General features: G+C 30.3%; 1 protein-coding gene across 11 annotated transcripts in view; it reads left to right on the forward strand.

Annotated features, from left to right (window-relative positions):
• The window catches only part of LOC139489929 (uncharacterized), a 74,007-nt gene extending 63,351 nt beyond the window's left edge, over nt 1–10,656 (forward strand). For all 11 annotated transcript variants that reach the window (XM_071276824.1, XM_071276782.1, XM_071276799.1 and 8 more), the window contains 4 exons: nt 5,200–5,328; nt 6,252–6,425; nt 6,795–7,018; nt 7,850–10,656. In XM_071276824.1, the coding sequence (XP_071132925.1) occupies nt 5,200–5,328; nt 6,252–6,425; nt 6,795–7,018; nt 7,850–8,477 (1,155 nt within the window). In that variant the 3' untranslated portion in view covers nt 8,478–10,656. The remainder of the gene's footprint in view (nt 1–5,199; nt 5,329–6,251; nt 6,426–6,794; nt 7,019–7,849) is intronic.
• Nucleotides 10,657–13,238: the final 2,582 nt, after the last annotated feature.

Here is a 13,238-nt window from a genome sequence, read left to right on the forward strand (position 1 = left end):
AATAAAAGTACCGGATAGCATATATACAAACTTTTGCAAAAAGTTTAAGTTTTAGCTTCAAACATACTGTATATGTTCTCATTGTCGAAGGCTGTTCGGTGGCCTAATTGCTTATACTACCACTTCATTTGAAATCTAATGGGTAGTTCATATAATATATAACAGCATTGTTTAGTGGGCAGTATCAGTTCGATTTTCTACAATGCAGACATAAGTAAAGTGCCTATTTCATTTAAACTCTTTAATATTCAAATTGCACTAGTTTTCATCAGCTGTCGGTGCATACCAAATTACTTTTAATACATTTTATAGTAATAATTTGATGAGGTATCATTTAAATGAAACTTAAGTAGTTGCAAGTCATTATAGAATTTATACAAATAATAGAACTGGTATAGTAAATTGTTACTGAAAACGCTTTTGTCATAACACTCATAAATAAACATCAGAATTAGTTGACCTAATTACATTTATCAATAATGTTACTCAATATTTCTGAAATAATGAATGAACCGTTTGGAATTTTAAGTGATATTTGATACAATTTAAAATTGAGCAGTGGGATTGTTCAATGCAGAAAAAAAAAAGATCTTTTACAAAACAATTGATTTAAAAGTAGTCTTTATTAATGCCCCAGGGCTTCATGACCAGTAAAGACCCAGCAGACTAGTATTTTCATTCAATGTTTAGCAATACTATCTCCCTGTGGGAAGAAAAACCAGTGAAACGTTGATCGACTTTTACCCCCTGTGAAAAGAACATTGCAATACGACAAACGCTCGTATAAAGACACAGTTAACATGATACGCTATTTAACAATCGTATCAATCACTCCTTTATTTAAAATTTGTTAACTCAATATCGTGTTAAACAAAACAATTTAAAAATCTAAATTTAGAATTTTTAATACTTTTCTTTTCGTTTAATAAATTTCTAAGTCCTAGCTTTTTCATACAGTTATTTTGAAATTATGCCAATCTTGACCTGGTTACATTATTGTTTATATGGATCAAAATATTGAATATGAATTATGATTAGAAATGTTAATAAAATCATATGATATCGATTTGGTTTAGTATACGAAGAATAACTTAAAGGTAGCTGAATAAAAAAATATATATGAAAGTTTTATATGACGTGATGTACTTTTTTAACAGAAGAGTTCACATTGAACTGTTGCTGAGAAGCCGTCTAGTCTAAGTTTTGATCATTCGTATACAAAAATGGTTCCATTAAATTATGCATGTTATAGCCGAATCTATATATTCTTTTGAATAATTGTCATTTAATGACAATAAAATTATACATGTTATAGCCGAATCTATATATTCTTTTGAATAATTGTCATTTAATGACAATTAGTATTCACCTTATAAAATTAACACTTTTTCATAGTACTGATGCTAAATGTCTTTGGTTTGGTTTGGTCGCATAGATACATGTAATAACATAAAATACTTTTAATACATGTTGATGGTGCACATTTTGATAAAGTTTTTTCTTTAAACAACTTGATATATTCTAAATAATAAAAAAATGGAGTATAAACTAATGAGACAGCACCCGCTACAATTCTCTCAAAAACTATACTCAAACGCCATCATAAGGCAATACACAATCAGTATCCGATAGTACATAATATGGTATATTTATATGTTTACATTTATGTTTGTACAGATTTATTCAGATAATTGACTTAAACGTTCTCTTGTATATATCTCAACTAGTTATGTCTCCACAAAGTTGTTTAATAGTTTTTGGAAGAACCTCTTGGGTGAAAATTTATTACTCTTAGTATAGTATGTGATTTTTATAAATGATAATACATGTTTGTACTTACGTACATAAAATAAACGGTTGTATTGGTGGCTTATTATTTGGACCTCTTTGCATTTCTTTCAACTTTGCATTTGTATGTTGTATACGGAAGTAGGTGACAAGGCTTCAGTACTGCTGCTGAGGAATTGCTTTTACAGTCACTTCAATAAGATCAGTAGTCAGTGCTTGGATACGTATTTTTTTTAACATTCTACCATTCTAAAATTTTCTGTAGAATCATTTGGAAACTATTATGAAATTAAGTTTTCATATCCTTCAGGGAAAGTTGACCAAAGACACATTTTGGTATACTTTTAAGGTCTACATTGTATTTTGTTCATAAGTCTACCCATGTTTTCAAGTGGTTATACGCACCAAACTTTATATTCTTTAGTATTTCATTAACTTTTTCCCTCGGGAACATCTACCCCCCTTAATCCGTTTTAACTGCTTTACTATTGTTAAAACTATTACCTGTGACTTGAACGGTCCCACGTCGTTTTTATCATCACCCGTCTGTCTAAGCAACATCAATAACAATAACTAATTAATATCTTTTTTTCAAACATATCTATAAAATTAAAAGTTATTAATTTCATAGATTTCTTAAGATTTTATTATAAGGAAACTTTATTAGGTAATACACACAAAAGATTAATTAGGAAAACGTCAAGATTTGATATACTGCGTGTCAGAACCTCGCTTGATTTTATATAAACGCCCTCCCCTAAGCATCTTAAACCGGCAATATGTTTCAACAATATTGACAATAAATTCAATTTGGTACAATCATTGTTTGAATAACAATACATAATATACGACTCTAACAAATCACATTTCTTTCTTTCTACTGTAGTAAAAAAAGTGAATGTAATTTTAAGGTTTAATTGGCTTTTACAATAGTTACCAAACTATTACGGAAGGATTGTAACAATGGGCGACAATGGCAACAAAAGAGGACCCTTACACATCAAACAATAAAAATATATTATGGATTCAAGATTTCATAATGTGGGTCTAATTTCAGGTACCCGTTTTTTTAGTCATAAATATTTATAAATCGATCAACGTAAGCAATATTCTACTAGCGATTTATTTTTTTGTTTTTAAAAAGTGAAAACAAATATGTCAGCGGGAGGCAGTTAAAACAGAAATCATGTTAAAAAAAGGTTAACCTTTAAACTTTACTGCATGTTTATAGAGATAATAGGGATATATCGGAGCATGTTATCATGTACATTGTAACACATTAAACAGCAGTATGTAATTTTTTAGACCAAAATGGATGTAACGAATTCATTGGTAAGCTTCCAGTTTTATTTGATATTTTTTATTAATCTTTTTTTTTTCACGTTTGGAATAAGTGAACCAGTTCAGGTGTCTTTAGCTAGTTTCAATGGGTGTAACAAGGGGAGAAGGACATACTTACTCCTCCAGGGCACCTGCTTTAAATTCCGGTATTTGTTGGTGACTTTGTAGTCTTATTTTGTATGTAGTGTATTGTAGTTTTATTTTCGTCCAATTTTTCGTTTTCTGCCTTGTTTTATCGATCGTTCTTCGACTTAATAGTTTAGTTTTTGTTGACTTATACTTATATATATCATAATGATTTATTTGACCCGAAATTTGAAAAAAATGAAAGACGAATTGGGATAAAAACGTCATTGAGATGGAAAGATCATTAAACCTCCTTGGTAAGATGGACACGTTTAGCCGACTATACGGTATTGGTTGTCTCTATGGCATTTTAAACACATCTCTTTTTTTCTTTGTTTTAAGTTAAAAAAAAAAAAGGAGAAACTATTATCACGGATAAGCAATACATTTAAAGTAATTGGTAATGATCCATAAACAATCCTATATATTATTTCTGCCATATGGAAGTTCATTTTTCTAAGCTGATTATGATTACGCTGTTTATTATTCCCTTACATTTTATGAATACATAAATAATCCATGCTGTTGTACAAGAATTTTGTATGCAGGTGGACGAGACAATGAAATTATTGGCAAATGTTCTAGACATTCATTATCCTTTGGCTCGGAATTCGTCGGCAAATCTAATCGTATATTTTATAAGTAAAAATCTGTTACCTTGTTCAAAGCTGCTTTTTTACATAAAGTGTTGATTTCATTCTTATGGAGAGTTGTCTCAATGGCACTCAAACCACATCTTCTTACATTACTATTTATCATCAACTTCAACTCGGGCTTTTAACTAGTTCATGTATGTACATTATATAATACTAGTGTACCGTTTTAGAACGGGGTGATCGAACTAACAGTTGATATTTTCAATTAGATATGTAAACAATAATATCATCTATTAAAGTGATAATGTAAAAATATCTTAAATGTGAATTTTAGCAATTTGTTTTGCATAAAATATGATAAAATATGCTTGAAAACGTCATATATTATCATAAGTTAACCTTGAATTTCTATAATTTGGATAATTTGTTTTGCATAAAATATGGACAAATATACTTGAAAACATTCGTATTAATAATTCAACCTTGAATTTAACAACAATGTCGGAACCAGTTGATAAGCACAAAATGTAAATGTAGTTCAAAAGCTACTTGCAAATATTTCGTTCTAAAGACCTCCAAATGCTATTTCGGTGTCGAACTTTTGAAAAGTGACGAAGTTGCTTATTTGAAATTTTATGTAAGTCAGCCTCAGTTTCATCGGCTTATTTTATATAACAATTATATAATACACAATTGTCAATAATGCTATCTATTATACTATTACATACAATGTTATAGAGTTCCTGCTTTTTAACCTTTGGAACAAAATACATTATGAAACATATCAATAATTCTCATAAATAAAATATAAACATTATTAAATAGATTCTACAGTTAATCAAATACATATTGGAATTTGTGACAAAAGATTGTCTGGTTTCTACTGTACAATGGTGTTTACTTTGAAGACTGTTAGTCATTTTGTACGAAAACTTTGATACTAGATTCTTCACAAGGTAAAGCCGTACAACGACTCTCAGACTTGTTTGTGTGCCATCTGATTACAATGATATTTTATACAATAATTGCAAAATATTGTTGATATGGACAGACAAAGGTTAAATCGAAAATCTTTTGAACCACGAAATAGGTTTTATTTCTATTTTAAAAACAGAAGAAGTTTTTTCGACGTCATCGTGTTTTGTTTGTAATTGTTTTAGTTTTTGTTACCACAAGGATATTTTACTTTGAGTTCCATTAGAGGGTTAAATTCGTACCGAATTCCAAATATGTGTATCTTCACGTAAAATCTACCTGCAAATCATCCTTGAAATGAAGAAAGGAATTTTATCAGTTAATAAATTAGTTAATTTACTGGATCTAAGACCGTTTTAATCTTGTATTATAGAAATCAGCACGCTCAAGAGTGTCCACGGGGAAACGCCGACCAAAAGTTACACAAGTTGGAATTGGGATTTCTCCAATGGAACCTTTAAATGAAGGCACAGAGGATAACAACCTTACAAAAGTGGAAGAGGTAATTAATATTCAATTTATTATCACACTTATAATTCTGTAGACATTGATTTGGTAAAATAGTGCATAGAAGACATGCAACTTAAAACTAATTTATCCAAAAGTTGTGTGTAAAAAAAGAAATTTTTATTTGAAAATATATAAATAAATAAAGATTATAGATTTTTGTTATTGAAACTCAATGAAAAATTTTCATTGCATTTTTAATATGAAGGACTAAGTTCTACTTTTCACTTTAATGTTCTTTTTATATTTTGCTTTACGCCAGATATCAAAATTTTACAAAGAAATACTAAAAAATTGTAGGTTGAACTAGTAATTACGATGAAAATGAAATGCCAATCTCCATTTAGATGCTAGTGCGTTGTAGTGTATTGTAGTATTTAACTTGTCAGTTTATGATTGGACACAAGCTGATGTTATAAATATGGCCATTCACTTTTGTTTAATTAATATTCACTTTCTGATCTCGTACAAAAACGTAATAGAAACAAAACAGCACGAGATGAACTCCTGTTTCGCAGCTATATACAGAAATTTCATGTTTACTTACCATGTTAATCATTTCCTTTAAACAATAAAATTATCATGATAAATAGAAAGTTTCTAATAATTACAAAACAACTTCCGTTTGAACAACATTATCCGTCAATCTAAGCAGCGACAGAAAACTATAACAGATGCCAAATTGTTATACAACAATTATTACAACAAACGTCACACAAAGAATAAATTCAAGGAAATAGAGGGAAATAGGTGCCGCTTTACTAATTATTTCACCAATCCAAAGTTTCACATCTATTATTTATTCTTTTAAAACAAAAGTCCTGCAAGGTTTAAGTTTTGCCATTTAAAAAAAAAGCTTTTATATAAATCAAAAGTCCAGCAATTTATTAGATTTGTATTTATTTTGTTTATCAACAGACTGAGGGGAAATTCAGCGTTAAAAGCCGACCAGACAGTGGCATCGCTGTGAGCATGTCTTCCGGTAGTTATTCAAGTTACTCAAGCTCAGATACAGCCAAGGAACCAAGGGATGATCTTGACGAAGCCTGCCAATCAGAAATTCCTGATGTTTTATATGACAGAGTAGAAAAAGTAAGCTTTATATTGCCAAAATTAGAATTTTATTCAACTGTCATGCAAATGAGGGGTTTAACAAAATAAAATGCACTATTTTCTACGCTCGGAAATTCATGTACCAAGTCAGTAATATGACAGTTGTTTTCGTTTCGTTTGTTGTGTTTGAGCTTTTGATTTTTCCATTTATTAAGAAACGTTTCGTTTTGAATTTTCTTTGGAGTTTTGTATTTTTTGTAATTTTACTCTTTAGAACGAGAAGATAGTTTAATAATAACCTTTGAATTGTATTTTTCTTAAAATTAGTCAAAGGAAAACATAAATTCAAAACTGGGTATTCATAACCCCTTTTTAAGATATATAGTTACATAGTTATGTGTATTGCAGGTGAAACCTGAAGCATTCAACGACATCAAAAGTCTTGTTGCTGGAATAACCAAAGGTCTAACATCTACTGAGACGAAAGCTATGGCACTTTACCAGTGGCTTGTCAGGATAAATTTTGATAAGTGTACAAATGCTACGAAACGAATAAGTTCGCCATGTGCCAAACTACGCCAGATAGCAGACAAGAAGCTCAGTCATGCGCAGTTCTATCAGGATTTATGCAAGTAAGTTGTTTATAATCTCAGGTTTTAAGTTTGTCGTTCTTACCACATTCTTCTATACTTGGAAGTATTACATAATTTCTTTTTGTTTCGTCCGACTAGTCAACAATAGTTTGCATTTTCTATTCTTTTTAAAGAACCTTCATAGATTATTGGAATTTCATTTAATAGATACAATTTTGATAGCATCTCTATTTGGCTAATTGTTACACATCTCAATAAAAGGATTAAAGGTCAATGTAATAGGAGTATTGACATGTGCTCTTGTCATGCAAGTAGCGTTTTCGCGTATACAAACAACAGATCCTATAAACATTATTAAATGAGTTAAAACCCTAGTAGTAAATAAAACAACTAAGAACCTTATTTTGGAAATACAAAATACAAAGTTACTGTAACGAACATGCGCTAGATATTGTTTTCGTGTCTGCACTCACCTATGTCTAGTATGTTTGTTGAAGAAATCTGTCAGTGTTCTTAAACCTTGCAATAATCTATTTCAAGTAAATAAAGCATTAAATGAAGGACTAAAATACAAAATAGCACAATAAACTAACTCAGTATCTCAAGGCAATCAGTTCATTTAGACACCTCAACAAAAGCGTTAATCCGGAAGTCAAAAACTAACGCCAGCAATACGCAGATACGTACATGCAGTTCTCATGAATCATAAAAGATTACAAATGACATCAACCGAGATAATAAAAAATGAAATGTACAAAATAATTCAGTAATTAAACGGTCATTGAAAAGAGACAATGAAACCCACAAATTGTTTTATATATGCATTGGGACTCATACCACATCTTATTATTTTTATCATATTTTTTTCAGAGCTGCTGGAATTAAATGTGAAAAGGTCGAAGGTTATGTTAAAAACAAAGACTATCTTCCGGGAAATACTGTGCAATCATCTAAATGTTTACATACGTGGAATGCAGTGAGCATTGGTGGACAATTCAGACTTGTAGACCCTTGTTTCGGAGCAAGAAAAGAGAAATATTTCATTGATCATTATTTTGCAACATCACCAGACGATTTAATTTTATCCCACTATCCTAAGGAAAAGAGATGGATGCTAATGAACCAGTCTCTATCAGTAGAAGACTTTGAAGGAACGGTCAAAACATGGCCGGCAATGTTTCATTTTAATATCCGACCGTTAAGTATGAAATCTGTTATTCGGACTTACGATGGCAAACTAAGTGTGACAGTGTTGCTTAGGGGCGTGGCTGTAATACCAGTGTTAGAGTATTCTGGCCCTGGTGCAGAGTTAGACGCTGACTCACTTCGAGATAACATTGATGAAGAAATCCGGGACTCGGAAAATGCCGAGACATTCCACATAACATTGCCACAAGAAGGAAATTATTACTTTACTTTAACAGCACATATTATGAACGATAACAGAGATGTGCCTGTGTTTCAATATCGTATAGAATATGTCGATGAATTGTTATGAGATTGTGTACGTGCATAAATCAAGATGTTTTATATTTGGTGTTAATTAACTCGATTTGAATGCAAATGTTGAAATTTAATCAGCATATTACTGATTTGATACAATTTTCCTTATTGAGAAAGTAATTTAATAGTGTAATTGATTACCAAAAGTATATAATTTCATACGTGATGCCATAAATAGTGATTGTCATTATAGAAAGCTAGAGAGAGGGTAAAAGTTTTATTTTTAGGTCTTGTTGTGAAATGTGTTTAGGTGCCATATCATTACCATTCTAATTGTATTATAATTTGAATATAAAATTGAATTTGTATTCAAATGGTTGTTTTGATGAATAATAATTTATTTTCTGTTATGTCTATCTTGTCTGAAAACATTGTACAATCAAAAGATAGTGTGAACAGCGTTATCACCACATGTTAATGGTTTTTTTTAAAATTTCAATGAAATTACAATTAGAGTATATAAGATGGTATAAAAAAAACGTGAATGATAAAATAGCCGGGTTATCTCCCATTTAACAATAGGGTATCTGGGTCACCCTTTTTGTTAAGATCTGTTAGATTGAAACAGAAAAAGGACAGGTAACCAGTCTTGTTGATCATATTGATACATTGTAGCTCCATCTGTCAATGAATCAAACTGTAAAGACAATCAAAGAATCATGCACATTGAAATATTAACTTGTGCAAGCATATCTTAAAATCTGATTTGTATTGAGATGTTTCCATATTTAACATTGAACACTGTTTGTAATCGTATAGCGTGTGTGATGCAATACTGTTCCTTGTCCACTGATTCGGCCATTTCCGTCTCTGCTCGGAACTGTAAACGGAAATTGCCGATTATAATCGATGGACTGTCCTCTGGTAGTCATTATTATATATACCTACCTCGTTTGTTTTTTAACATCTTATGTAGATAGTTTATAAATATGGTAGAATATGGAAATATTTTCAACATATTTAGGAAAACATACAAACATTTACTATTCTTTAAAGTATATTTTCAAAGTAAGCTTTTTATTATCCCCCTTTTTTGTATAAAAAGTCTTTTAAAATGAAATTGTCCTAGCTGGTAAACTTAACAGTAAAATTCTTCGTATGTTCAAGGCTTAACATATATGAGACTAGTCAGTAAAAATGAAATTAAGCTTCAAATTTACCAAATGCATTCAAGCAACTTCTCTGTATACATTTTTGTTTTGTGTTAACTACTGGTACCATATTCTACCATATTTTTGTTAGTGTTTGTTTGTGTTGTATCAGCCTAAATCAAAACGGTTAAGTTTGAAGGCTGGGACATACCATTTCAGTATTGACATGTAGCAAGTGCTCTTACGTTATGTTTGTATTAGGTTTAGAACTTCCGCATTTAATTTATTGTTACATTTTAACATGGTTATCATTATCGAAAGTGCTACTGCTGTTGAGATATAATCTCATCAAAAATATTTACAGTACTCATCTTTCTTTTATTCATTACCATTTTCAAAATAAATTCTAGTGTTCTGGATTCATCTTTTACCAATCGTTCTTTTGCAGAAAATAAAGGATGAACAATTTTCACCCATTCACTAGTCAAGTTTTGAGATAACTACTTCGATTAATATGACGATATTTTGTTGAAAAGTAGTTAATCTAAATTTCAAAAGTTAAAATTTTGGTTTTTAAACAGATGAAAAATAATGATACTTTTTTTAAATGACAAAAACTGTTTTGTTCCTATTGGAAACAAATTGCTCATGCTAAATTTTTGTACCATTCCATTTCTTTGGATGTTGTAACAATGGCATTTGTATTATTAAGAAAAACAACTGAGAAAAGTACGTATGAGCTGGGATCTTTAATCTAATAATTTTGGAAAATTGAAAATTTTGAAATTTAAATCTTTTTAAAAGTATTTTGAATTTCCTTTATCAAGAAAAAAATTGAATGTTTCAATTAAGAATTAAAAAAAGTAACTGTCAAATAAATATTTGTATGCTGTTATTTTATTTTCTCTTGAATTTTACAATTTGTAAAGTTGTCATTGTTGCCATGGTAATCAGCATTACTGTTTGACAGTAAACAATCAGACACCGTCCATTATACAAACTGTGATATAATATTTTGTCATTCAATATGTATTCATTTTTTATAAATTATATTGTTGCTTAAATAAAAATATCATCAAAATATTTCTTTTCGTTATGTTGTTATCTCATTTACCTATAAAACAAGGTTTCGTCCATCGTTTTCTACACAAGAAAATGCTTGTACCAAGTCAGGAATATTATAGTTGTTATCCAATTGTTTGATTTGTTTGAGCTTTTGATTTTGCCATTTGCTAAAGGATTTTCCGTTTAGACTTTTACTTTGAGTTCAGTATTACTGTTATTTTACTTTTTGTCCTGGTTATTTTGAGATGTGAATGATGGTGAATTCCTGTTTATATTTTCAACCGTAATTTTGGACTTGTTTCAGACATGCTTTAAACAATAATAGGCTAACTTAATAATACAAGTGTATGACCTGTTGAAAATATGTTAATTCTCCCATGAATAGTATTGTACATTTCCAATACTAATTAAGCGATTTTCAAATCATAAGGTCTAGACTACAGCTGATTTGAGATTGTTTTCTTTTTGAATTTTTTTAATTTTGGCGCCATGCTTCATCACGATTTAAGAGGTTTTTTTTACAAGACTTTGAACACGAGTTACTATGTATTAAAATAGGAAAGGTTTAAGACTAGGTGCAGTTAAGAATTAAACACAACTTGCGGACTCTTGTAGATTGTACGTTGATCGGAAACCTTTAATTGCATACATCCATGTTATTTGAACACAATTGGATAGTTTTCTTATTGGAAACTTTACATTTCCGTATATATATATACAATAAATGCATCATGATAATGGTATGAAGACTGCAAGAAGTATATTGAATGCCACAATTGTGCTAGACTTTTATGCGACTGTAATACAAGTGAGAGGTTAAGCCAGCTATAAGACCAGGTTTTTAATCCACGATTTTCTACATAAGAAAATGTCTGTACCAATTCAGGAATATAACAGTTGATATGCATTTGTTTGATGTGTTTGAGCATTTTGTGTTACAATTTGATAAGGAACTTTCCGTCCTGAATTTTCCTCGGAGTTCGGTATTTTTGTTATTTTACATTTTGCTATGGAAAGTATCAAGGAATTCAGTCGAAAAACCTTCAGACAATAGAGATACAGGTAAAGGTTCTTGATACAACTTTTTAAAATGACATTTTACCAATTCCCAGATAAAATATCAAATTGTATATCGTACAGATTGTTTTGCGTTGTGTTGTTAATGTGTCTGGAAATCTCGTATGCGGAAGATTACATAGGTTGGAGTGTTTACTCATCCAAAAAGTCTGGGTCTCTTCTTAAAAACTTTGTTATAAGATACAAGATAAATAACAAGGCAATATATAGGTTAAACCAACTCTTGTACTTTTAAATAAAATAAGAACCAACACAATCAAGATCTAGATTTGTTGCCAAATTTTCAGTATGCATGGTATGTTCTTTTGTACTCAATAGATTGTAGTCTGTTTATCTGATTGTAGTCCCTGTCAATATTGCCACTGACCTGAAACCGTTATAATAGATTTTATGCAATAAATTAGGCTGAAACTAGGGAACTATAGGCATGATTTGGTTAATTAAGAATTGTCTTGTTAACAAGTGAAATATTATATTCTTAAATTGAATAAAAGCTTTTGTTGAGAAGTTACTAGTAACAACTTGAACAAAACCATTTTCTTAATGAGTTAATGACGAAATTAGTCATATGGTACAGTTGTGTCATGAAATCGCTTTATACAGAAATAACTAATTAAGACAGCATGCATGTATTTAAAAATCGTGTAAAGTTCTTAAAATCAGTGTAATAACTAGGTTACAGATAGAACAATACGCTTGTATAAAAAATGAAAATAAGCGGGTTTTTGTTGTTGTTGTTGTTACTTTGCAATAATTTTGCGTCATCTGCAGGTTTCGCTGTTTTCCAGATTTTAAAATGTAAAGTATATCATATATACAATTATATGATACATCCTATGATTATGGCAAACATCCGTTTTTCTATATTTTCACTATCACTCCTTTGTTTTGTTCATGCATCTTTGACAATGTAATGGAATTTGATGCGACTGTCATACAAGTGAGAGGTTTAGCTAGCTATAAAACCAGGTTCAATCCACCATTTTCTACATTAGAAAATGCCTGTACCAAGTCAGGAATATGACAGTTGTTATCCATTCGTTTGATGTGTTTGGACTTTTGATTTTGCCTTTTGATTTTTGATTTTCCTTTTTGAATTTTCCTCGGAGTTCAGTATTTTTGTGTTTTTACTTTTTACAACCACTGGGTCGATGCCACTGCTGGTGGAGATTTATTTCACGAGGGTATATACGTATCACCAGCCCAGTAGTCAGCACTTTTGTGCTGACATGAATTATCATTGATATGGTTATATTTATAAATTAACTGTTTACAAAATTTTGAATTTTAGAAATACTAAGGCTTTTCTACCTCAGGCATAGAATACCTTAGCTGTATTTGGCAAAACTTTTAGGAATATTGATCCTTAATGCTCTTCAACTTCGTATTTGATTTGGCCTTTTTAACTTTTTTGATTCGAGCGTCACTGATGAGTCGTTTGTAGACGAAACGCGCGTCTGGCGTATATACAAAATTTAGTCCTGGTATCTATGATGAATTTATTTAACAGTATTTTTATGCTA

The sequence above is a fragment of the Mytilus edulis genome, chromosome 1, assembly GCF_963676685.1.
Source record: "Mytilus edulis chromosome 1, xbMytEdul2.2, whole genome shotgun sequence".
Taxonomy (NCBI): domain Eukaryota; kingdom Metazoa; phylum Mollusca; class Bivalvia; order Mytilida; family Mytilidae; genus Mytilus; species Mytilus edulis.